The 23,769-nt window shown below is 35.4% G+C and overlaps 2 protein-coding genes and 1 long non-coding RNA gene across 3 annotated transcripts in view; 2 read left to right on the plus strand and 1 right to left on the minus strand.

The window, feature by feature from the left end:
- Positions 1 to 2,161: 2,161 nt before the first annotated feature.
- LOC112039390 (protein SRG1) lies at positions 2,162 to 10,117 on the minus strand. Its single transcript, XM_065782873.1, has 6 exons — positions 9,528 to 10,117; positions 7,312 to 7,427; positions 6,202 to 6,520; positions 4,004 to 4,251; positions 3,046 to 3,370; positions 2,162 to 2,616 (listed from the first exon to the last, which is right to left on the minus strand). Exons 3-6 carry the CDS (start codon positions 6,451 to 6,453, stop codon positions 2,374 to 2,376), a joined length of 1,068 nt encoding a protein of 355 aa, XP_065638945.1. The 5' UTR covers positions 6,454 to 6,520; positions 7,312 to 7,427; positions 9,528 to 10,117; the 3' UTR covers positions 2,162 to 2,373.
- A 9,906-nt stretch (positions 10,118 to 20,023) lies between these two features.
- LOC136071502 (uncharacterized) lies at positions 20,024 to 20,926 on the plus strand. Its single transcript, XR_010632794.1, has 2 exons — positions 20,024 to 20,207; positions 20,300 to 20,926. It is a non-coding gene; the product is annotated as an uncharacterized LOC136071502 (long non-coding RNA).
- Positions 20,927 to 23,357: 2,431 nt separating this feature from the next.
- Positions 23,358 to 23,769, plus strand: part of LOC136071500 (codeine O-demethylase-like) — a 7,296-nt gene continuing 6,884 nt past the window's right edge. The window contains exon 1 of the mRNA XM_065782878.1: positions 23,358 to 23,654. Coding sequence (XP_065638950.1) covers positions 23,358 to 23,654 — 297 coding nt within the window. The remainder of the gene's footprint in view (positions 23,655 to 23,769) is intronic.

Here is a 23,769-nt window from a genome sequence, read left to right on the forward strand (position 1 = left end):
GTGGGAGAGATTGTGATGCCCAATTTGATTGATTGTGTGATGTGTGTGAGTGTGTGATGAGTCCCACATCATGTATTTATTTGGTTGAATTAGGCTTTATTAGCAATTGCAAGGAGTCTCAATTGTGACCAGTTCTTTTGAGGTATAGTGCAAATGTGGCTAAAGCTTTTCCTTGGGTCGTTACAATAGACATCCATGTATCATGCACCTAAAAAATTTTTATGGCACCATGGCCTATAGCAATGAAAAATATATGTTGTCACCCATTATAATATATTTAGTGACGAAATCAAAAATTCGTCACCATGTTTAATATTTTTTTTTAATATTTGGTGATGAATTAATTTTTTCCTCACTAAATGTTATTTTTTGGGGACGAAATAATTTTTCCTTATTTGATTTCTTCACCATAGGCCACATTTGTTGTAGTGGGGGTTCGAACCAAGTCTATACCAAAAATCAATTAATACTTTAGCCTAATGATAAAGATCAATTATCATAAAGTATAAGTCATAGGTTGAATTTATATCCTATCTAAATAATAATAAATAAATAAAACAAAAAAAAAAGTTTTAGAAATGAGAAATTATCATTTAATCCAACTGTCGCTAATTTAGGACTTGTTCTTTTTCCTGACATAACGTAATCATGCCTCTATAAATAATTTTATTAAAAAAAAAAATGTCTATAAATAATTCTTCTCAAAAAATTAAAAAAAGAAAAAGGTCTCTATATACTTAATTAATAGTGGATATCAATTGGACATCAACTATAGTGATTAATTTTAATTAGTGTCAAATGGTAGGTTTGTATAATTGTACCATGACATCAGACTTAGCAGAAATCAATTTATAGTTCATGCGATTCATGCCAAATTTGACGATCTGCTATTCAATGGACAATGGTCATGAGTAGGGTCAAAAGGGACAGCATATTAATACATGCGATTTAACCATTGTATGCGGCATGCCCCATAATCAACATATATGATAGAATTCGTATTGGCTACAGAATCCGTTTTGGGTACCATTTTGTCTCCGTTCTCCTTCCCTTGTACCCAAATGTAATGGCTTACAATAAATCTAGATACATAATAAATATGACAAGCTCTTCTTTTCACAAGGGTTGAAGTGATAGTCTGATAGATTGTGATTGATATATTGTTAGGGTAATATATTTATGTATTTGATATATTTTATAACAAAACACACTTTTTTTTTCTTTTTTTTAATTGGGTAGTATCTAAGTGGTGTTAAAAATATCATAAAAAGTCGTATTATTCAAGACATGAAAATTACTCAAGAATCAATACAAGAAAATTTGAAATTAGTAGTCTCGATATCTAGCTCGACACCTTCAATCTATCGAGCTTTAATGAATTCCCATACCTATCTCAATACTTCTCGATCTATCAAGATTCATAGATTTTGAAATACCAAATCTGTTTTCGACCCATGATGACAAGGTGTTTCTAGGGTTTCATGGTCTAGTTTTCCAAAGCATATAAAAGTTATCTTTTAGTATTGTCATCATTCATGCAAAGATATACAAGGACCTAGAGAAACTCATATAGAGATACATGCCTCACAAGAGTTGTTGCAACTTCTTGTGCGTCTTAGTGTTTTGTACCAAGCTACTTTCATATCTACAAGCATGGATTGAAGAACTCTGCATCAAACAGCAACAATCAAGTTACTATGTTGTTAGTCATGTATTGGAATCCATGCAAAGAGAAGTCTCTACATGAATAAATCTAATTGAGGATTATAGTAAAGGTTTAACTATAGGTTGGTATTTTGAAATAACCCAGTGGAATAAGATTTCTTATATTTGTAACTACTTGTTTCTTAATTAGTGAATTCTTCGGAAATGATGACTTGAAATTTACCCAGTGAGGCTTTTGTAAGCAAAGGTTTTCCCCATTCGTAAACAAATTACCGTTGCAAATTTAATATTCGTTGCACACTAATTTAGATTGGTAATTTTTTTGTGTTCTAATTTAATTTGCACATAATTTGATCTAATTAATCAACTTGAGTAAATATTGGTTAATTAATTGAAGTCAATAATTTTTTAACCGAACATATATAATAAAAGGGATATCAGTGATAATTCGATATTAAAATGATTTTGTACTAATCACAATTTTCCAACTCATATATAGTGAAAAACGGTGATCGCAATTCATTCATCACAAGCTGGCCTGAATATAATAGTGATAATTAACACTACTACTAGTTTGCACTCACATAAAAATAATGACATTTTCCAGTCACTCCGGTGACATTTATTTCCTTATAATAAGGTCTTAAAGGGTACTCTATTCACATGAATACATGTGTAATATGTTCAAATACTTTTATCTTCCTCCTTTTAGATCCTCATGGCATCCACGTACGACTTGCCATGGAGTTCACGAGAAAAAAATCCCTTGAAGTAATCTGCAACCCCTATTCTTTTGAATAATGCAGGTCTCTCTGGCTTAACAAGGCTTGGTGCCGGTCCCATATCCCCATCCAGCTTTGGGCTGTAAAATGTAGCTATAGAGAGTCTTTCACATTCTGAATTAACTGTTGCTCGATGTTCGATGCTACGGTATATACCGTTCGTCACAATCTGGCAAACCACAATTAGATAGTTTGAGCTCCCATGATTAAATACATAAGCTTTGTGAATTATTGTCCTCCTTATATTATATATTTGATATGTATTCTTTATCTTATAACATGTAGACTTACAGTGATATATGAAATAGAAAATATATTTTTTCGATGCATGAGATGCAAACTCTTGACATTTATTTATTTATTTTCCTCAAAATCATTGGTGAGGATTAGCTCTATATGTGCTTAACTTTTGTGCATATACTTTGTACATATTAATAACATTATCCATACTCACAAAAAGAATTCGAGATATTTGAAGGGGTAAACCTTGATTTGGTTTTTGACAAGATATGAAAGTTGATTACGACCAAGTAAATTACATAAAGAAATGGACCAGAATATTTTATTTTCTAAAAAAAATGTTATGCCATATAGGTACCTCCAAAATATCTCCGATGTTGACAACAAAAGCATTGTGGAGGGGTTTCACGGGAATCCACATCCCATCTTGTCTTATCTGGAGACCTTCCATCTCATTAACTTGTAGGAGGATTGTTAGACCAACTGCATCAGAGTGAGAATTGAGGCCAATAGCAAGCTCTGGTTGGGGACATGGAGGATAATAGTTCATCCTCATGGCTTGATGCCCTTCTTCAAACAACACTTTCATATCCACAGCTTCCATTTTGAGAGCTTTTGCCATGAGGTCAAGGATTTTCATGGCAAGATCTTTTAATTCAAGAGAGTAAGCTTCTAAGGTATCTCTACATTTAAAGAACATATAGCTCAATCCTTAGTAGAAGGGTACCCAAAATTGGAGTACTTTTCCAAAGCAAAAACTTGATTTGATTTCTGGATAGATCCTATAATTAGTTGTTGAATACAAAGACTACTACAAAAATTTATAGAATATTTTGAGAGTACAACTCCCTCTACTCACATAAAAAGTTTGTCATGTCATGAATTTAATTAGCGGCACTTACAAATATGTGAGGAGAAGTACACATTTATTGCACTCTCGAAGTATCTATAATTACCGTTCTATTGCTTGCCCATAGTTGTTGCCATATTAAAAATGGACTGTAAAATAACAATAATGATATAAACCAAACATTTTTCACAACCGCTTCCATGATTTGTTTTTATTTAACATGAACTCATCACTAACACCACTTTTATTATATATCAATCACAACAAAACATATCATAATACTCTAATTTTGGAATAAAGTTAATTTGTTATTTGACACAAGTATCTCATATTGTGTTAGTATTTGGTTGGTTGTTAATATTCAAATCTTAGATAAAGTTAATTAATAGTGTAAATTTGTCAATTCTATATATATATAGGTTATCACAAAATTTTTGTATTGTACTATGTATTTGAGAGAGAGAACCTGAATGGAAGAGGGAGCTTAGGGAGCAGATGAGGCTTCCTCAAATGGACAGGAAGTGTGATCATGTAGAGCAAGTCTGCCCAATCAAGCTTCTGCTCCTCAGACACAACAAAGGCTTGCCCAAAACCCTCTATATCTCCTGTTTGTTGCGAAAACTTCTTCTTCTCTTCCATCGGAAGATTAAAGAATTCTTGAATGCCCGACTTCACATTCTCTAACAGTGAAGTGTTCACCCCATGGTTTATTAACTACAATCAATCAGTCTTTAATTAGTTAAAGCTGAATATTAAGGAAATACGAAGAGATGATATTGAAAATTGAAATACTCTTCTTACTTTGGTAAAATTACATTTTTTTTTTTTAAACTATAATTTAGGAGGTGTAATAAATTATGGTACTCATAGTTTTTTTTTTTTTTGGGAAAGCGGTTCTCATAGTGTTTTAAAATCAATAGTTTTAAAATGTGAAAAATTAACCCTATAATTTCAGAATTAATTGGAAATTAAACCATCAACTTATATTAAACCTCAAACACAATGTCGTACCATTTAAATGGGTTGGGGTTTAATTTATTGCTTTTTTTAAAGATTAAATTTGTTATATTTGAAAATAAATTTTTTGTCTAAATAGAGTCTTTCTATTCTATATGAACATTGGAAATAATTCTTATTATTACCATGCAAAAGTGGCACACGCACAGGAAAATTGAGGGAGGAAATTGTTTGCTAGTTATAATTAATAAATTTAGTCTTAGACTTTTTATTTATATTTGGTTTATGTACAATAAAAATGATTATGACATGTCTTTAATTTTGATGAGGTGAACCAAGTCGATGTTGATTTGTATTACATGTGATGATTCCCATTTATATATATCTAGCCCATTTGTTTTAGATGACTTTCTTTTTGTGTGTCGTTTAATAACTTTTTTTTTTTAGATTAATATTAAAAAAAATTCAACCATTAGATCACATGTTCTAGATATTATTATAAGATATGTCAAATTTTGAATGAATTAAATATTATTCACTATTGAAATTTTAAAAATCTACCATGGTCAGAGTTACACATGGGTTGTGTATATATATATATATATATATAAGTTTGAATCTCTCTCTCCCAATTAAGATGTAGAAAAAAAAAAAAAAAAGTGTTACAAGTAAATCATAGTGTTTTGTGTATTGGTGTGCATATCAAACCCACCAATCTAACGAACTCTAACCCAATGCTTCAAGTTGATTTTTATGAGTTGGTGGGTGGGGATGTGTTGGAATTTTATTAGGTCTCGGTCTAGGTTGGGTTTGGACTTTGAGTTGATAGTTTTTTCAACCATCTTACTTAACCTAACTCACCCAATATATGTTTACTTTATTTCTCTTATTGTCATTTTTTTTTTCCATTTATTTGGTATTTTGAGAATTATTTTGGGTGAGTTTGAAAACGAATAATATAATTTAAGAATAATATTTTAATTGTAATAATTTATTAAAAAAAAGTAACTAAATATTTGATAAAAGTCCAACTATATACATGTAATAAACATCTAAACACAGCCCACCGACCCAACTCAACCTAACCTAACTTGATCAATATGGGTGTGGTTAGATTGATTGTAACACATGTGATGAGTTGAATTGGACTGAAAATTTCTCATCCCAACATGCTTGGGTTTGATTGCAAAACCCTACAACCTAACATAACCATCGACATTTCTGGTTAAATTACTTTTTTTCTTTAAAAAAAAAAAAAAATTAGAATGCTTGAAATGATTTATTCTTGTTATTCACGGTTGGCTAGCATGTGGCTCCCTCCAAAAAAGAGATAATAATAATAATAATAAAGAAATGTTTGAGATCTGCTTATTTTATTGAAACTAAAAACTTTTTACTGAAAATACTGTAGATAAAAGTAAAAATTAACTGAAATAATATAATGAGACCTATAAATAGTACCAAAAGTGTAATGAGATCCATTAATAATAGTAAAATAAGCTAAATAGTAAAATAAATTGTCTTTTTAAGCTAAAGCCAAACACACACTAAATATAAATAAATAAATAAATAAGAACTTCATGAATGAAAGAAATTTTAAATTATTAGATTGCTTAGAAATTCTCTTTTGGACGGCTTGATCTGATCATAGTTTCACTTTGCAGGTATATTATAGAAGGATTAACCCAAACAGAGAGAGCGAGAGACCTGAAAGAAACCCCAGTGTTTGCAAGCATGGTGCAACTTCTCCATCTCCTTGTCCATGAGATCCTTGGAAGTTAAGCTTTGCATGTCGATGACTGGAACTTTGGGTAACGAAGAGGTGTCAGATACAAAAGGAGGGTCTTGATCCAGCCGTACATATCTTGGTGGCACTGTAGTCAGTGCCTCCTTCGCTAGCTCTTGAACACAAGGTACCGGAAGAGAACTCCCCAGATTTGTTACTTTTATTTCTTCCATAGCTGCTAAATGCACCCAAGGCCACAAAGCTTGGTTTTCTCTCTCCAGTTATTTTGGCTTTTCACTGCTATACAAAAGAGTTGAGAGTAAAGTACTAGATAACAGAGTCGGATTACAAACTTAGCCTAAGATTTTAATTTCCACTTAAAAAATTAATGTTGTAATATATTTTGAAAATCTAACCATAAGAACTTGGATTGCATATTATTTATATTCTTAATACACATGTGAAATTCCATGCATCGGATTTTGTTTATTATTCGATTTATAAACATATTTTTAATACATAATTTTATATTATAAAAACTTAAAATTTAAATATTTGATTGATGATATAATTATTCATTTTTCATCTTTTGAAATTTTAGAAACATGGAAAATACAAGAAGAAAATGTAATTATATTCAACAGTAAATTTGTCAATATTCACATCTAATAAGAAGATATTAGATGAAATTGTAATCTTATAAATTACAAGTTTATTGCAAAATCTTTTCCTTATTCACATGTTTTGAATTTTAAATATTTAAAGTCATACGGAATTAATGTTTTACTCTTACACGTAGTCTATACTATAAATTGATTATGTACATTGAATCCACTGATTTCAGCGGAATTTGATAAGATTTGTAGCTTAACTCTATTCTAAACGCCGAGAATAGTCCATAGGATAATGAAAAAGTGATATTCACCGATCCCATAGGATAATGAAAAAGTAGTACTGAATAGTCCATGAATGTTTGAGTCCACAACCAGCTGCGGGTATGCTAAAAGTATTCAAATGAGACATACAGCCATCGGAAATAATCAAATAAAGATGAATCAAGCATTCTCTATGTGTGCTAGATTTATTCTTACTTTTCCTTATGTCATTACTTTATCCTTATTTTCCAATAGAGAATTCCAAATTGGATATTTCCATTGATTGTCTAGGAAATATACTAGGATAGGTTTGACTGGATAGGTTTGATTTCCTGAAAACAGTTTATAACGTCAAAATGTTAGTATCCTACCTATATTGAATAAATTCATTTCATATTTTAAATTAAATATTATAAATCCAAAATATATCCCGTACAACATTAATCTTAATTGTGAAATAAATTCTCTCAATTTTAAGTAAAATTAAGAGGATTCAATAGCAAAAATATGGTTAAAAAAAATTAAGCTCATTAACAAAAATTACCAGTAACAAAAATATGATTAAAAAAATTAAACTCAATCAACCAATTTTACCTAAAACAAACAACCTAGCTCTTAAATAAAGTTTAAACATACTAATTTTGTCCTTACCCAGCACTACTCATCGAAGATGCTTCAAAAACTAATAAAAATAAAAATAAAAAATAAAAAATAAACTGTAGCAGATAAACAGCATAACTAAAGGCCAAAATGGCTGCATAAAGCCCACAGCAAAGTCACCTTCTCTACTTTCAAGCCGTGTCTCCGGCCTTGGCACAAAGGGAGGAGTTCTACCAAATTTACTGCACCTAGCATGTGACTTGATACAGACAACTAGCAGACTTCAATTTATTTGGCGAATCGTAGTGAGTCCCATTTGGCAATTTATGGGAGTAAAAAGTAAAAACTGTGTGGAATAATGCAACTCGGTGCTTTTAAAGACAACAAACTCCTATGGCGTAAGTATGCGTATCAGTTTTAGTTTTGGTATTTTTTGTGCTTACGTGTACTCTGTTCCGAACAAACTTGCCGACAACGTGTTATATAGACTTTTTTTCCATTTTTCTGTTTCGTGGACCACTGGTTAACACTTACACTCTTATGGCATGTTTGGATGTTTAAAAAATGAGGGGGAGTAGAGTAGAGGGAGGGAGAGTAATACAATTACCTTATTTGGAAGTTTTTTAAAGGATGAGGGGGAGGGGTTTGGAGGAGTTTGGAGGGGTTTGGACTCCCTCTAGCCCCCCAATTTTAATTCCCCCAAATTGGAGAGATTTGGAGGGGGAGTAAAGTACATAAACTATTGACTAAGTAAATTACCTAATTTACCCTTATTATATTAACAAAATTACACAAGGGAAAGGGTTAATTAATCCCTTCCCCCTTACTAATTTTAAAAACATCCAAATAAGGTGGAGGTGAATCATTCTCCTCTACTCTCCTCCTCACTACTCCCCTTCCCTATACTCCCCTCTACTCTCCTCTCTCTCTAAACTTCCAAACAAGCCATTAGTGCCAACTGCCAACATACATATTTGATGTCATATTTGAATATTCTCCACATAGAGCCAAATGGCCAAAACCATATTCAGCACACGATGATTCTTACGGTTTCTTTTTCTTTTTTTTGGTAGATAAAGTATTCAAAACACAAACAACTTGATAGATAGGATGGGCTTAGGAGTTAGGCCCCATCATGTCAAAATTTAATTTTTACCACTCATACGCACCAAATCCGTTCAGGTTCCTTAGAATCTGTTCGGATCATTTAGTGATGGAAAATTTCATGTCAAAGTTTCAATTGCAAATGCAACAAGTTTTACATGTATTTCTGTTATTAGGCTTTTCAAGAAGAAAACTTCTAGCTAAAAGTTGAAGTTCTAATTCTGAGGAGTTGGGTCAACCAAGCTAATTAAGATGGACTTCTAGAGGAATTTGCTGGACAGTTGGGCTAATCGAGCTTTTGTGGAAAGCATAGACCTGTACTTTTCCAAGGGCTTTTGCAGCCACTTAAAGTCTTAAACACCAAACCCTACATATATTAAAACATATATCGTTTTAACCAGGGCCGCCTTGGGCCATTGCCTAAGGCCCAAGTGGAAGGGGGTTCACAAATTTTGAAAAACAACGGATAGTAGGAAAATAAAAAATAAAAAAAGTTTCAGATGAAAAATCTAAAAAATCTGATACATTATGGTGACGAAAGAACAAAAAATTTGAAACATTTTTGTAAACATTGCTACCCCAAAGAAATATCATCCTAAGGACCTTAATCTCTAGACAAATCAAAAGTCAACCGGATAAAGTGTAAATCCGGTCTAAAAAATTTACCCACAAAATAATCTCAAATCAAAACATATAAAAAATCTCAAATTCTCAAAATTTACTCATACCTTCTTTCTCTCTCTTTCGCTCTCCGCCTCTCTCTCTCTCAGCTCTTGTTCTCTGCCTCTCTCATTCTTTCTCTACACTGGTTCTACTTTTAAATCTTTTGTTGGTGGCTTATGCTTCCTTCGATATGATCAGTGATCCGCCTCAACTCTGGGCTCTTTAGGTATGGACTATATGACTTTTCCTCTGCCCTGCACTCTGCACATCCAGAATCCAAATGGTGCCGTGGTTTACTGGTTTTGTGGATGGAGGCTTATAGTCTTATCTAATAAGACATGGCTGTGGGTGGACTAGAGTGACTCTTATGTCTTATCTTCGGCTGGGGCTGTGAGCCTTAAGAGTTTTGTCTTTTAAATTTTTTTTTAGGTAATAGGATCGGTTTTGGTCTTTTGCATCTTTTGTTTTTGTTTTCTTAGGTAATAGGATCGGTTTTGGCTGGGCTTTCCATTTTTGGCTGTGTTGTAGGTGGAGTTGTACTTTTGTCTGGGCTTTCAAATCTTTTTTTTTTTTTTTTAATCATGCATTTTTATATTTTTTTGCAGGATGAGAGTTTGAGATCGATAGATTCTTGTTATTGTTTAGTAAAGCTAGGGCTACAATAGTACTTTTATATATACGTCGTTTTTTTTTTTTTTGAAAATCTTTTCTATATACATCAGGTTGTATTGCTTTATATTTGTAAGTTATTTTTTATTTCAATCATTAAAAATATATTATAGATAGTGTTTATTTTATTTTTAAATATTGTTTTATTAGAAATTTTTATTAGAAAATATGCATTTGGATATGAAAAACTTAAAAAAAGAAGAGAGGAAACGTTAATTGAGTCTCAAAAAGGATAATAAACATAATACAACACAAAATTTAGATGAAAATATAACAAATGAACAAGAAATTCACCAAAAAGAGTTAGAAAATAATGAAAATGAGATGTTAGAAGAAATTGAATACAAAATTTTAATTAGTCAATTTGCATCTCAAAATGCAAGAAAAATAGATTTCAAATAAAATATATTATAATATAAAAATATTAAATAAATATTAATTTAATTAATACATAAATATAAAAAATTCCCAATTTTAATTCTCGCCTAAGGCCCTAAAATATGTAGGAAATACTAGGATAATTTAGCCTTTGGACTTTGCAGTAACTTTAGCTAGATACGTTTGATTTTTTGAAAAAAAAAAAATTATATGGACAAAATGTTAGGATCCTACCTATTTTGAATAAATTTATTTTATAATTTAGATTAAATATTATAAATCTAAAAATATATCTAGTAACACATTAATTTTAATTGTGAAATGAATTCTCTTAATTTTAAGTAAAATTAAGAGTATTCAGTTATTTGGACCAAGCATTGAGAATATGAACAAAGATAATTTGGTAAATTAATAATAACAATTCTAATACTTCTCTTGAAGAACGTAATTGTTTCCACCTTTATGTTAGTTACATTTATTGCCTTTTAAGGAAATAATATTTTTTATTTATTTATAATTTTATGGTTAAAGATAGGAAAATTTGAACCATGACTATTTCCAATGGAAACACTAGTTAGAAGGTGGCAATTAAATCTTGACACATGTGTCTATGGTTGTCAAAATCGCGATCCAAATCGTAAAATCGCATGATTTTACGATCTCACCTTACCAAAAAGTTTAAAATCATAGCAAGATCACAAAAATGAAGGATTGTATGTAGGATCGTATAAGATCGTAGAATTATATGAGATCCTACCGATCCTACCATTCCTACCATTTAGCTTTTTTTTTTTTTTTTTTTTTTTTTTTTTTTTTTTTTTTTTTTTTTTTAAGTGGGATTCATTTGGGTAAGATAATTCATCTAAACCCACAAGCCCAACAAGTTATTAGAAGCCCAATAATGAATTGAAGTCCCAAATTTACCCCTATGTTAACATGAAATCTCAAAAAAACCTATAGTACTTAAGTTTAACGTTGTCAAAAACAAAACCTAAAATATTTAGAAATACTAAGCTCCAGCACCACTATCCCGTGCCTCCTCAGTCCTTTGTCAAAAATCCAGCACCTCTCAACCCTCTCAATGGTGAGCCATCGCTGCCTTTAAGCTTTTTTAAGTTTAACGTTTTAAAAAGCAAAACCTAAAATATTTAGAAACATTCAACTCCAGCACCTCAGTCTCGCGCCTCCTCAGTCCTTTGTCAAAAACCTAGCACCTCTCAGCCCTCTCAATGATGTTGCCGTGAGCCATCGCTGCCTTTTAGCTTTCTAGTAACTAGCCTAACTTATTTTGGATTTGGAACTTAGAATTTGGAAAACATTTTCCACATGTGTAGATAATATTTTGGTACTTAGTTGCTAATTAAACATGTACTGAACTTTTTAGATACATTATGTCAAAAGTTAAATATATTTTGTTTTGTTAGAATGACATAAAAACGATGTAGTGCGTGCAAATTACATTTTATGATGTAGTTTTTTTTTTTTTTTTAATGGATGGATTCATATTTTAAGTGATTATATAACATTCAAAGTCACTATCAATAGGTTTTTTGCTTAAAATCTGAAAATAGGTAAGATCTTACGATTCACGATCTGATCTTACGATCCACGATCCGATCCTACGATCCACGATCTTATCTATCTCCCACGATCCTACATAAGATCCCGATTTTGACAACCTTGCATGTGTCAAATCTTACAATTCCCTCGACAACAATTAGCTAAACTAGCCACCGTAGGGTAAGTGGACTCGATCTTATGTTAGGTGTTGTTGGACACTTGCTATTTACGTTGTAACAAAAAAGAAAGAAAAAATGAGTCTAAATTTTTGATTTAAAAGATAAAGAAGAAAACTAGAGGATATGAAAGGAAAGGTGTACAAAAGCGTGAGGAATGAAACCTTATCCAGGCCCAGTTTAGTTAGAGCCTTATTAAGCTGAAAAAGGCCAGTTGGCACTCTTTATTTTTTTATTTTTTATTTTTTATTTTTGGTAAAAATAATAGCTTTATTTCAAACCTAGTAAGCCTATTGATTTACAATTTTACATTGTGCGTACGTAATTAAATTAATAGCAATTTCTACTTCACATACTCACTTAAATATATAGTATATGTACTCACCACTTTTGCACAAAAATTGACTTCAAATCATAGTTTTAGTTCAAAAAACTTGAGTACTAATGTGAGTGTGTGCAATAAAATTTGGACAAAGTTTAGTTACAAAATTGGTTGTAGCCTTAGGCTACAAACCCACTCAATAAAATAAATATTACTGCATATTTTGAAAATCTAACCATTGAATTATATGTTCTTTACGCTCTTAATACACATGTCAATTTTTGTTTCAATCAGATATTATTTATTATATAATCTATAATCTTATATATTTATGCATAATTTTAAATTACAAAAACTTGCAATTTAAAATTTTATTGATAACATAGCTATTGATTTTTAATTTTCTCGAAATTTTGCAAACATGAAGGATACAAGAAAAAGATGTAATTCAATGGTGGATTTATCAAAATTCACCTCCAATAAAAATATATTGTGTGAGTTTGTAACCTAAAGTTACAATCAATTTTGTAGCTAAACTTTGTCCATTTTTTCCTTATTATTATTATTATTATTATTTTGAGTGTGAATTGAGGATTTTATTGAAAAGAAAAACAAAGATACAAAGACAAGACAATGCTAGGATAGTGATACAAATGACCAAAACACTACAACAGAACTTAGAACATGACTAGGGGTAGAGCTATAGCTAGGCTTGGGGCCCTAGCCATTCCAAAATTTTAGAAAACTCTTTTATTTTACGTATAGTTATTAAAAAATTTAAATATTTAGTTACCAAAAAATAGAAGTTGGCCTCCCAAATATTGAAGTTAGTCCAATGATGCTCTTAAAAAAATAATAGAATTTGTCAATTGGTCTAGTAGTTATATATAGAGACAAAGTAGTTTTTGTTTTCTCAAATTCGTTTTTTTTTTTTTTTTTTAATATCAAACTAGACAACTTTTGTAATCTCATAAGGTTTAAAAGATGATTAGTTCCCTCAAAAAATTATTAGTAAGAATATACATATGTCATAGTTGATCATTTTGTATACAATATATTTATAAATTATGATCTAGCTACTCTAGTATCAAAATGATGATGTCAAAAATCATCAATGAGCTACACAGTCCTCACTTGTTCTAGACAAAACCTGCAAAGTGAAGACAAAGAAGACATTGCAGAAAGTACTGGTGTGGTACTAGCCAAATACCCTCTGAAAGTTAAGTTAAAGAGAATTTCTACAACTCTAGAGTGCCAAAGATGAGAGAATTACGCATACCTTGATTTGTGTGGGTTTTGGGGTTTTTGTAGTAGTATGGAGTTGATATTCTTTTCTTGGTGGAGAAGGTATTTCCTTATAGAGAAGATTTACATTAATGATCGTATTTTACGGGATTCTTTCCTTATTAGTTGCCCCCTACTCCAGGGTTCCGTCGGCCTTGGCTAACGAGCCACGGAGTATATGAGCATTTATGACCATTAATAGATTTTATTGGAGCCCGCGTCATTAAACGGCATATGTATCTCTTGGTGAACACGCAAGGTGACACGTGGTGCTTGCTAGTTTGTCTCGTTTCCAATCATGAGCGTCGCTTCGTATACCGTGCCTCCTTTCTCTATAAATAGTTCTCCCTCCTTTCACTATTTCTTTTACTTTACTTTATTCTTTATACTCTGAGACTAGAGCATACGTGCCGAACCATCTCTTACAAGCATCCATCACCTATACTTCCACTAGCTTTGCAAATCCCATCACCTTTGCAGTGTCGTCTGCTAATCTTATAAGTCATCTTCTTCCTTTTTTGTTTTCCTTTTATTTTCTGGCTAGTCGTCACCTCTATAGAGGCCCATCAAATAGGCTCTTAGAATACCTCCGTCACTTGTAGGTGAATAGATGTTAGGTGGTAGTGAAGCGATAATGAACAATCATCGTCAGTCCATGAGGGTGCGGGCTACAACAAGGTCTACTCATCAAGTCGTTGGCCCTAGGAGGGCTTAACTTGGTCCACAAAAAGGGAACCGTCTGCTCATTCTCCTGATGACGAAGGGGAGGAAGATTATGAAGCAAATGGGGGAGAGGATGGAGAGGAAGTAGAGGAAGGAGAGGGAGGAGAGGAGAGGGAAGATGAGGAGGAAGAGAGTAATGAAGGGGGTCATGAAGAAAGTGACTAGTCAATTGACCAAATGAACGGAATGGGCAATAGGCCCTTTATTCTTCCAAAAATATGGATGGTGAATGAGTTTTATCCAACCATGTCCCAAAGGGTCTTCAACACCCTTTGTGACTGTCATCAAATCCTTCACAACATCCCCATCTGTCTACCAAGTAATTTTGAGAGATGTTATTCGAATAAAATAGTGGATGTAGGGATGTATGACGCGATGTTTACTGCGGGGTTAAGGTTTCCTTTGATGGAACTACACCGTTAACTTGCCAACTACCTAGGTTTATCTGTTAGCCAGATTACCCCAAACGCATGAAGGATTTTTATCGGGACTGAAGTGATATAGGGTCAACTAAGTGGAGGGAACCATCGGCTTACACTTGAAGAGTTCTTTTACTGCTACAAGCCCCAACAAATATCCTAATCAAAGGGTATCTTTCACTTTTTGGCTTGGAAACCATCACTTAGGCTTGTGTCTGACATGCCAGATTCTAGTAGGAACTAGAAAAATAGGTACTTTTTTGTCCAAGGGACGGAATGGGTATGCAAACCTGACGAATGGGAAAGTATTCCCGACTGGTTTGATAATACTTGGGGAATCATCAAGGAGTCTAGTGAGTCGTCAGCTTTTGTACCCTAGATAGCCTTGGCTCCGTGTCTAACACTTGTTTTTCTTGATTTTCAACCTCCATCGTTCCCGATATAACCAACGAGTAGGAAAATTTCCTTAGAAGGGTCTGGTCCATTACCTTTGAAGAAAGGAAGTGGAAGGACTTGGTGACACTTGACACCCTCTACACCTTTTGTGGTGGTTCAGAGCCGACGTTTATAGCTCGACGATTACACGCTTCTTCTTGTCATCGTAAGTTTCTTAGCCCTTCACTTTATTAAATTTCTTTTTACTTCTTGCCCATCTATTTTTAATTTTCCTCATCTTTTTCAGAAATGGAGGTAGGTAGGTAAAAGGCGTTGGTGAGGCAATGTGTTATGGTCCGCAAGCAACAACAACAAAAGGAAGGGTCTTCGGCGTCAACCTCCAAGGCCGTCACTAAAGGGATGTTGAAACGTAAGAATGACGGCAAAGAGGACCGTCCATTGAAGAAAAGGATGGGCACACCCATAGGTGAAAAGCAACCAAAGCAATCATCGCCTCCTAAACCCAGCCATACGATTGGCAAAGGGCTAATAATAGGGAAAGGTCCCATCACTCAAGGAGCCATTTGTCATCTACTTACACATAAGGATCATGCTATTGAGATGGTTAACTCAATCATCAAGGAGATGGATTTGGACCCTTGTGCTAATCAGACAACTGAGGACTTAGGGGCGACGGGTCTCTTTGATCTGTCTAGGGTATGTTCTTTTTCTTAGACTATCTTATGTTTTATTTATGGCGAAAATGCACTTTTGGTCCCTACATTTTGGACCTATTCTCAATTTGGTCCCTAAATTGATTTAGGTCTTAAGTCAGTCCCTGATTTTTAAAAATCGTTTTTAAAATAGTCCCTACCGTCAACCCTGTGACAGAAAATGCTGAGCTGGCAAACGGAGGTCCTAGCACTTATTATAATAATAATTAAAAAGCTAGCGTGTCCCACTTACACACTGCCACCTCATCTCCCGCGGACTTAGCCCTCACATGACCCTCACGTGTTCCTGCCACGTCATTTTCCCGCCCACTTAGCGCACACGTGACCCTCTCGTGACTGAACTCATAGCTACCTTCAGTCTTTAGTCTTCACTCCCTCACCGAAAATCCCCAAATTTCACCTTCACTTGGAAACGAAACCCTAACAATCCCAAATCGTGTTCTTCCCCTAACAGCCCGTGTCGTCTTCATCCTCGTGTTCTTCCCCAAAATCCAACTTGAAAACCGTAAGAAAGCCATTCCCCTGAAACTTGAAAACCCATTCCCCTGAAACTTGAAACCGTAACGTTTCATCCTCGTGTTCTTCAGCCATTTCCCTGAAACCGTAACATTCCCCTGAGAAAAACTCTATCACTCACAGACAAAAACTGGGTAAATCACTCACAGACCAAAACCGTAAGATTCCCATTCCCCTGAAACTTGAAAACCCATTCCCCTGAGAAATCATAGTGAGTTAGAACGAAAGAGACTTTTACCGCAACTGATAAGCTGCGAGGTGCAAAGCTATTTCTCTGTGTGTGTGTCTATTTATGTGCGTATCTATTTATGTATGTATCTAACTCTCTTCGAAAAGCAAAAGAATGTGTGTATATCTGTCTCTGTCTCCGTCTCTCTCTTACTTTTAACGCTTTTTGTCTCTCTCATCGATTATGGACCACATTTTGAGTGCTTTATTATCTTTTATTTGTATAATGTTGTTTGGTTGGTGTATTTTTCTGTTTGGCCTTTTCTGTTTGGCCTTTAAGGATCATGGTGGACCATGTGTGTTCCTTGTTATCAGTAAATGATATATGTTTTGGCATTGTTTTGTGTTTAGAATATATAGAGTCAATGCATGTTTGACTGTTTGGTTTAGTTTTGTCTTTATTGAAATAAAATATTCTACAAATAATTTTTCATGCATGCAGGATGGACGAGTCTTTTACTCTGTATGTGCATCATGGTGGACATTTTAGTGAAAATTATCAGGAGTATGTGGGGGTGATGTTGGGATAGTAGATGGCTGTGATCCTGGTAAGTGGTCTAAGGTGGAAATTGAGTCCATCTGTAAAGATTTTGGGTACACGTGTGTGAGTAGGTTGTGGTACACAGTACCTGGGGAGGATGATCAGGAGGGTAGGATGTTCCACTTGATCAAGGATGACAAGGATGCAATGTTCATGACTGGCTTGGTAGGGGGTCATGGACATATTCATGTATATGTCCAGCATCCAGTACATGAACCTATACTGGTTAATAATGGTAATGGTGTGACATTGGACCTTGTTGTAGAGCCTGAGCCTGAGCCTGAGGGGTATAATTCTAGTGATGGGGAACCTGCTTATGAGGATGGAGATGACTTCTATCATGGTGATGATGATTTTGATGGTCATCAGTATGGGGGTGATGAGGATGATAGGGATGATAGGGGTAGGGATGATTCTGATTCTGATGTTGAAATACTTGGATTTAGGAGACCTGGTAAGGAACCAGTTGTTGAGGAACCACAAGGGCATGGTGCTGTGACCACTGATAGTAATGAGAGTTCTAGTGATACTGAAATGAAAGGGACTAGAGAAATGAACCCCAACCAACGGTATGTGGGTGAAGATAGTAGTGATAGCTGGGACAATGATGTTGAGGTTAGGCAACATTGCCAAATCAGATGGGGGCTGGTGTATGAACTCAGATTAACCAGTGAGGAGCTGTTAAGTCTGACTGAGTCATCATCTAGTGGTGATGAAGGGGTTGATGATAGTGACAGTGAGGGTGATGGTGATGCTGCTCATGGACATGTGGATAATGTCACTAATAGGAAGAAGTTTCCAGTGTTTAAACAAGTTTCTAATCCTAAACACATGAGGTTTGAGAAGAATATGTTGTTTATTTTCCCTAAACAGTTCAAGGATGCTATCACTGAGTATGCAGTGAATGGTGGATGGGGCGTGAAGTTTGTGAAAAATGATAAATTAAGGGTTAGAGCCAAGTGTCAACCTCCCTGCAAGTTTACAGCTTACCTAGCAAAGCTGCCAAGGGAGATGAGTTACCAACTTAAGACCTTGAACTTGGAGCACACATGTACCAGGAGCTACAAAAATCCAAGGTGCACTACCAAGTTCCTTGCAAGGAAGTTGATGAAAAAGGTGAGGAGACAACCTAATATAAAGCTGAAGGTATTCAAGAAGCAGTGCATGAGAAGTATGTGGTGAATATCAATGCTGGGAAGGCAGTAGGGCTAGGGAAAAGGCTCAAGAGTTTGTTGATGGGTCTTACATAGAGCAGTACAATCAGCTCTGGGATTATTGTGCAGAACTGAGGAGATCTAGTCCTGGTAGTACAGTTCTGATGAAGACTCACACTTATAATGAGGGAGACTTGGCACTGAAATGGATTTACAGATAGGAGTGCCATACTTTGAGAGATTGTACATTTGCTGGGCTGGGTGTAAGGAGGGATTCTTGGAGGCTGCAGGCCAATAATTGGATTGGATGCTTGCCATCTTAAAACCAAGGTGGGGGGGCAGCTGATTGTTGCAATTGCAAGGGACCCCAATGAAGAATATTTCCTTTTGGCTGTGGCAGTAGTGGAAGCTGAAACCAAGGACTCATGGACTTGGTTTATAAACCTGTTGCTTGCTGACATTGGTGACAGCAAGAGGTGGACATTCATATCAGACCAACAGAAGGTATTTCCATATTTTATGTTTGTTTATAACATGAGAAATATGAACAACAATTGTATGTGATGTATATATACTTACTTCTTGTTGTTTGCATTTGGCAGGGATTAGTGCAGTCATTTGCAGATAACTGGCCTCTTTATGAACATAGGTGTTTGTAGACATTTGTACAACAATTTGAGGAAGCACCATCCTGGTCTTCTAATTAGAGAATTGTTTTGGAGAGCAGCAAAAGCAACTTATGCACAGGAATTTGAAGGGCAATGAATGAGATGAAAGATATTGATGAGGGTGCATACTTTTGGCTGAAAGGACACACCACAACAATATGGGCTAGACACATGTTCAAGGGTGATGGGCTAAGTGATACTGTCCTCAACAATATGTGTGAAAGCTTCAACAGTAGGATCATAAAATTCAGAGGGAAGCCCATTATTAGCATGGTATGCAAATTTCCTATACTTTATGTATGTTGATCTGAGTTATATATTTTTGAGCATGCACTAATACGTGGGTTGTTTATATATGCAGCTTGAAGACATTAGGTTGTATTTGATGAATAGGTCCCAACAAAATAGACTAAGTATTTTGAAGGTAGAGTCTGAGTTGTGCCCTAAAGTATGTAAAAGATTGCATAGGGAGAAGATGAGTAGCAGTAAATGGTTGGCTTGTTGGTCTTCTAACACAAAATTTGAGGTTAAGAATGGGCTACAAAGTTTCATTGTGGACCTGGAGAAGAGGACATGTACTTGTAGGAAATGGGACATCACTGGTATTCCATGTTGCCATGCAATTTCATGCATATTCTTCAACAGGGAGGCAGCTGAGAAATACACCAATGACTGCTACAAAGTCAGCACATACAAGGCATGCTATGAGCCCATCATTGATCCCATTAATGGTCAGAATATGTGGACCCCAACTGGACTCCACCTGTGCAGCCTCCAATAAAGAGAAGGCCACCTGGCAGGCCAAGAAGAAGAGAGCAAGGGAACCCAATGAACCAAGAAGGGGTCATAGCAAGGGGTTGGGTATTGCCAAGAGGTGCAAGTCATGTGGGAAGATAGGCCACAATAAAAGAAGCTGCAAAGGTGAGGTTGGAGGGAATTCTTCACTGCCTACAGCTGCTGGTGGTGGTCCAAACAGTAGGAGTTCTAGCCAAAAACAGGTATAATACTTGTTTGTGCATTAATTTTTTTTTCTTTTTTTGCACTTGTTTCAATTTTTTAATGTTAACTTGGGTGTATGTGTTGTTTGTAGACAACTAATGGGGCTCATGTTGGTGGAGTTGGTGGAGCAAGTGGAGGAGTGGCCATCAATGAGCCAAATCCACCAAGGGTACCACCTACCACACAAGCTGGAAGCAGTGCAGCAACTACCAGACAAGCTACAAGCAGTGCACCCCCCAATAGTACAACATCCAATCCAAGCAAGAACACACATGGAAATCCAAAGAAGAGAAAGAAGGGGAGTGTCACAAGTGAGACCTTGAATGCATCAAGAAATGCATCTAGGTATAGAGAAGCATTGAGGTCTGCAGGGAGCCAGTCATCTGTGCATGGGCCAATGGGATAAGCTGGTGGAGACTGAGCAATATCTATTTCTTTGTTTTTTGTATCTTTGAACTTTTTTGTGGTAGTCAGTGTGAAAGGTTGTAATTATGGCTGAATTATGTACATTTGGTAGTGTTGAACTATGGCAGCTAAGTACTGCACAATGGACTTGTTAAAGTTTGTCAGTGGCAGCAAAAGTCCTTTTTGTTGGTAGTAATTATGGCTAAATTATGTACATTTTGGTAGTGTTGAACTAAGGAAGCTAAGTACTGCATAATGGCCTTCTTGTTTTTGTTGCCTGAACAATGGCTAAATTATACAAAAGAAGTTTTTGTGTATTGTGATTTGTGTATGGCAGCTAAGGTTTTTGGGTATTGTGATTTTTGTATTGTGATTTGCTTAATATGGCATGGATTGCTTGGGTTTTGTCAATGAATTGTGTATTGTGATCTGTGTATTATGGCAGGGGATTGCTTATATGGTTTGTGTATTGTGATTTGTGTAATATGGCAGGGAATTGTCTATATGGTTTTGTGTATTATGATTTGTGTATTTTGGACAAATTCATGTCTGTCATGCATATAGTGCAGTCTGGTTTGTGTATTGTGTTTGCACACAATGGTGCAATCTGTGCACACAATCACCAATTCCCTGTGCATGTGAAACTAGTAAGTGTCAAGTATTTGGTAACTTTAGTTCAGTATTTTCCAGATTAAGAGTCAAGTATTTTTCAGATAACTTCAGTTCAAAGATGCAGGCTTGTAGCTCATGCCGGATTAGTGCAGTCATTTTCCAGTGGGCAGTTTGCACACAATGACTGAATTGGTAACTTCAGTTTAGTAATTTACACACAATGACCATTAAGTTCATTCATTCATTACAAAACCAGATAACATTGAACAAAATTACATTACATTTCATTGAACCAGATAACATTGAACAAAACCATGATAATTTCATTTCATTCATTCAAACAGAAATTACAAAGGTAATTGGTAGGATATAGTTTTCCACAAAATTCTTCACAAAATGCTCCACAAAATGTTCCACAAAATGCTTATCAACAATGCCACAAGGAGCACAACTAAAATCACCATCTATCCCACCCATCTAAACCACCAAAACTAACCAAAAAAAATTACACAAAGTCAGATCCCACATATCAGCAATGCCACAATCAGCACAACTAAAATCACAATCTAACCCACCCATCTAAACCACCAAAACTAAAATTACACAAAGGCAGATCCCACACATCAGCAATGCCAAAATTAGAGACACTGTTAAACACTTCTGCCTCTTTTTGCAAGTTGAAACTTGAGCCTGGAGTCTGAGAATGGTCTGCCTCTGTTCTGGGATAAGGACCTTACCACGCGCACAAATCTCATCATCAACCCATTGAAAATATTTGCATTTTCGTCCAACCTGAAATTCAAACCAAATCAATCAATTCAAAAAAAAAAAAAAAAATCAATTCAAACCAAATCAATCAACCCACTAAAAAAATGAACTAAAGAAAAAAAAAATGAAATAACTCACACCTTACCCAATAATTAGGACACCCATAAAACCTTCTTCCTGGATTGTTCTCCGTCCAGGAAACCACTAGAACTGGTTTACCAGGGGTGGGCAATAACATGTGCGTGATGCTCTCCTCTTCAGGCTTACCGAGGATGCTGAGCTTGATTCCATCGCTTCAAATGTGGTTTTGATGAGTGGGTGAGGCAGAGTTTTTGTCTATGAGTGATTTAGGGTTCTTCGTGTTTGATGAGTGGGTGAGGCAGAGTTTTTGTCTGTGAGTGATTTAGGGTTTTTCTCAAGGGAATCTTACGATTTTGGTCTGTGAGTGATTTACCCAGTTTTTGTCTGTGAGTGATAGAGTTTTTCTCAGGGGAATGTTACGGTTTCAGGGAAATGGCTGAAGAACACGAGGATGAAACGTTACGGTTTCAAGTTTCAGGGGAATGGGTTTTCAAGTTTCAGGGGAATGGCTTTCTTACGGTTTTCAAGTTGGATTTTGGGGAAGAACACGAGGATGAAGACGACACGGGCTGTTGGGGAAGAACACGATTTGGGATTGTTAGGGTTTCGTTTCCAGGTGAAGGTGAAATTTGGGGATTTTCGGTGAAGGAGTGAATGACTGAAGACTGAAGGTAGTTATGAGTTCAGTCACGAGAGGGTCACGTGTGCGCTAAGTGGGCGGGAAAATGACGTGGCAGGAACACGTGAGGGTCATGTGAGGGCTAAGTCCGCGGGAGATGAGGTGGCAGTGTGTAAGTGGGACACGCTGGCTTTTTAATTATTATTATAATAAGTGCTAGGACCTCCGTTTGCCAGCTCAGCATTTTCTGTCACAGGGTTGACGGTAGGGACTATTTTAAAAACGATTTTTAAAAATCAGGGACTGACTTAGGACCTAAATCAATTTAGGGACCAAATTGAGAATAGGTCCAAAATGTAGGGACCAAAAGTGCATTTTCGCCTTTATTTATCCATTCTTTCACTGACGGTTGTATTGATCCTAAGCATTGGTGTGCATGAAGGCCCTTTAGGATAGATGTGTGGCTAGTTAGGAGGTGATATGATGGTTTGCAAGTGCCAAGAGATTGAAAATAAGGAGTGAACTCAATACTCGAAGGCCATCCATACTCTTAACCAGGAGCTGACGGGTAAGACAAGTACTTGTGGAAGAGACCCGTTGGCTTGAGGAAGCGGAGAAGGCGAATACCAATTTGACGACGAAATTGGCCTCTCTTCGTGAATAGATGGAGAAGGCGAAGGCTGACGCCGTGGCGGAGTTTAGGGATTCCCAACTTTTTATTGATGCATGCGGCGTCTATTATGGTGTTGGTTTCGAGGACTACTTAAAGCAAGTCGGATCCATCTACCCAGACCTTGACCTATCCAAGGTCACTCTTAACGATCCTGTGTCGACGACTCTAATGGGTAGTGACACCATCGACAAAGAGTCCAATGATTTTACTCATATAGAGGAGCAGGATCCGAAAGATGACAGTGTGGTTCTTACTCAACCTGTTCCTGATGGCCCCGTCACTCCTTTGGTCTCGGCTGTTGAAAACCCTTCTAGCCTGAACGCTAAGAACCCATCTACCTTGGATGCTCCTCCTACTTAGCTTTTTTTTTTTTTTTTTTTTTTTTTTCTCATTTTTTATTTTT

This window comes from Quercus suber, unplaced genomic scaffold (genome assembly GCF_002906115.3).
Source record: "Quercus suber isolate HL8 unplaced genomic scaffold, Cork oak 2.0 scaffold_318, whole genome shotgun sequence".
NCBI lineage: Eukaryota > Viridiplantae > Streptophyta > Magnoliopsida > Fagales > Fagaceae > Quercus > Quercus suber.

What these genes read in the sequence shown, in the direction of transcription:
- LOC112039390 (XM_065782873.1), bottom strand. Translation starts at nt 6,453, where the DNA reads ATGGAAGAAATAAAAGTAACAAATCTGGGGAGTTCTCTTCCGGTACCT. An exon ending in AACACTGGGGTTTCTTTCAG is followed by an intron (nt 4,252 to 6,201) that starts GTCTCTCGCTCT and finishes GATTGATTGTAG; the next exon opens with TTAATAAACCATGGGGTGAA. An exon ending in AAGCTCCCTCTTCCATTCAG is followed by an intron (nt 3,371 to 4,003) that starts GTTCTCTCTCTC and finishes CTTTAAATGTAG; the next exon opens with AGATACCTTAGAAGCTTACT.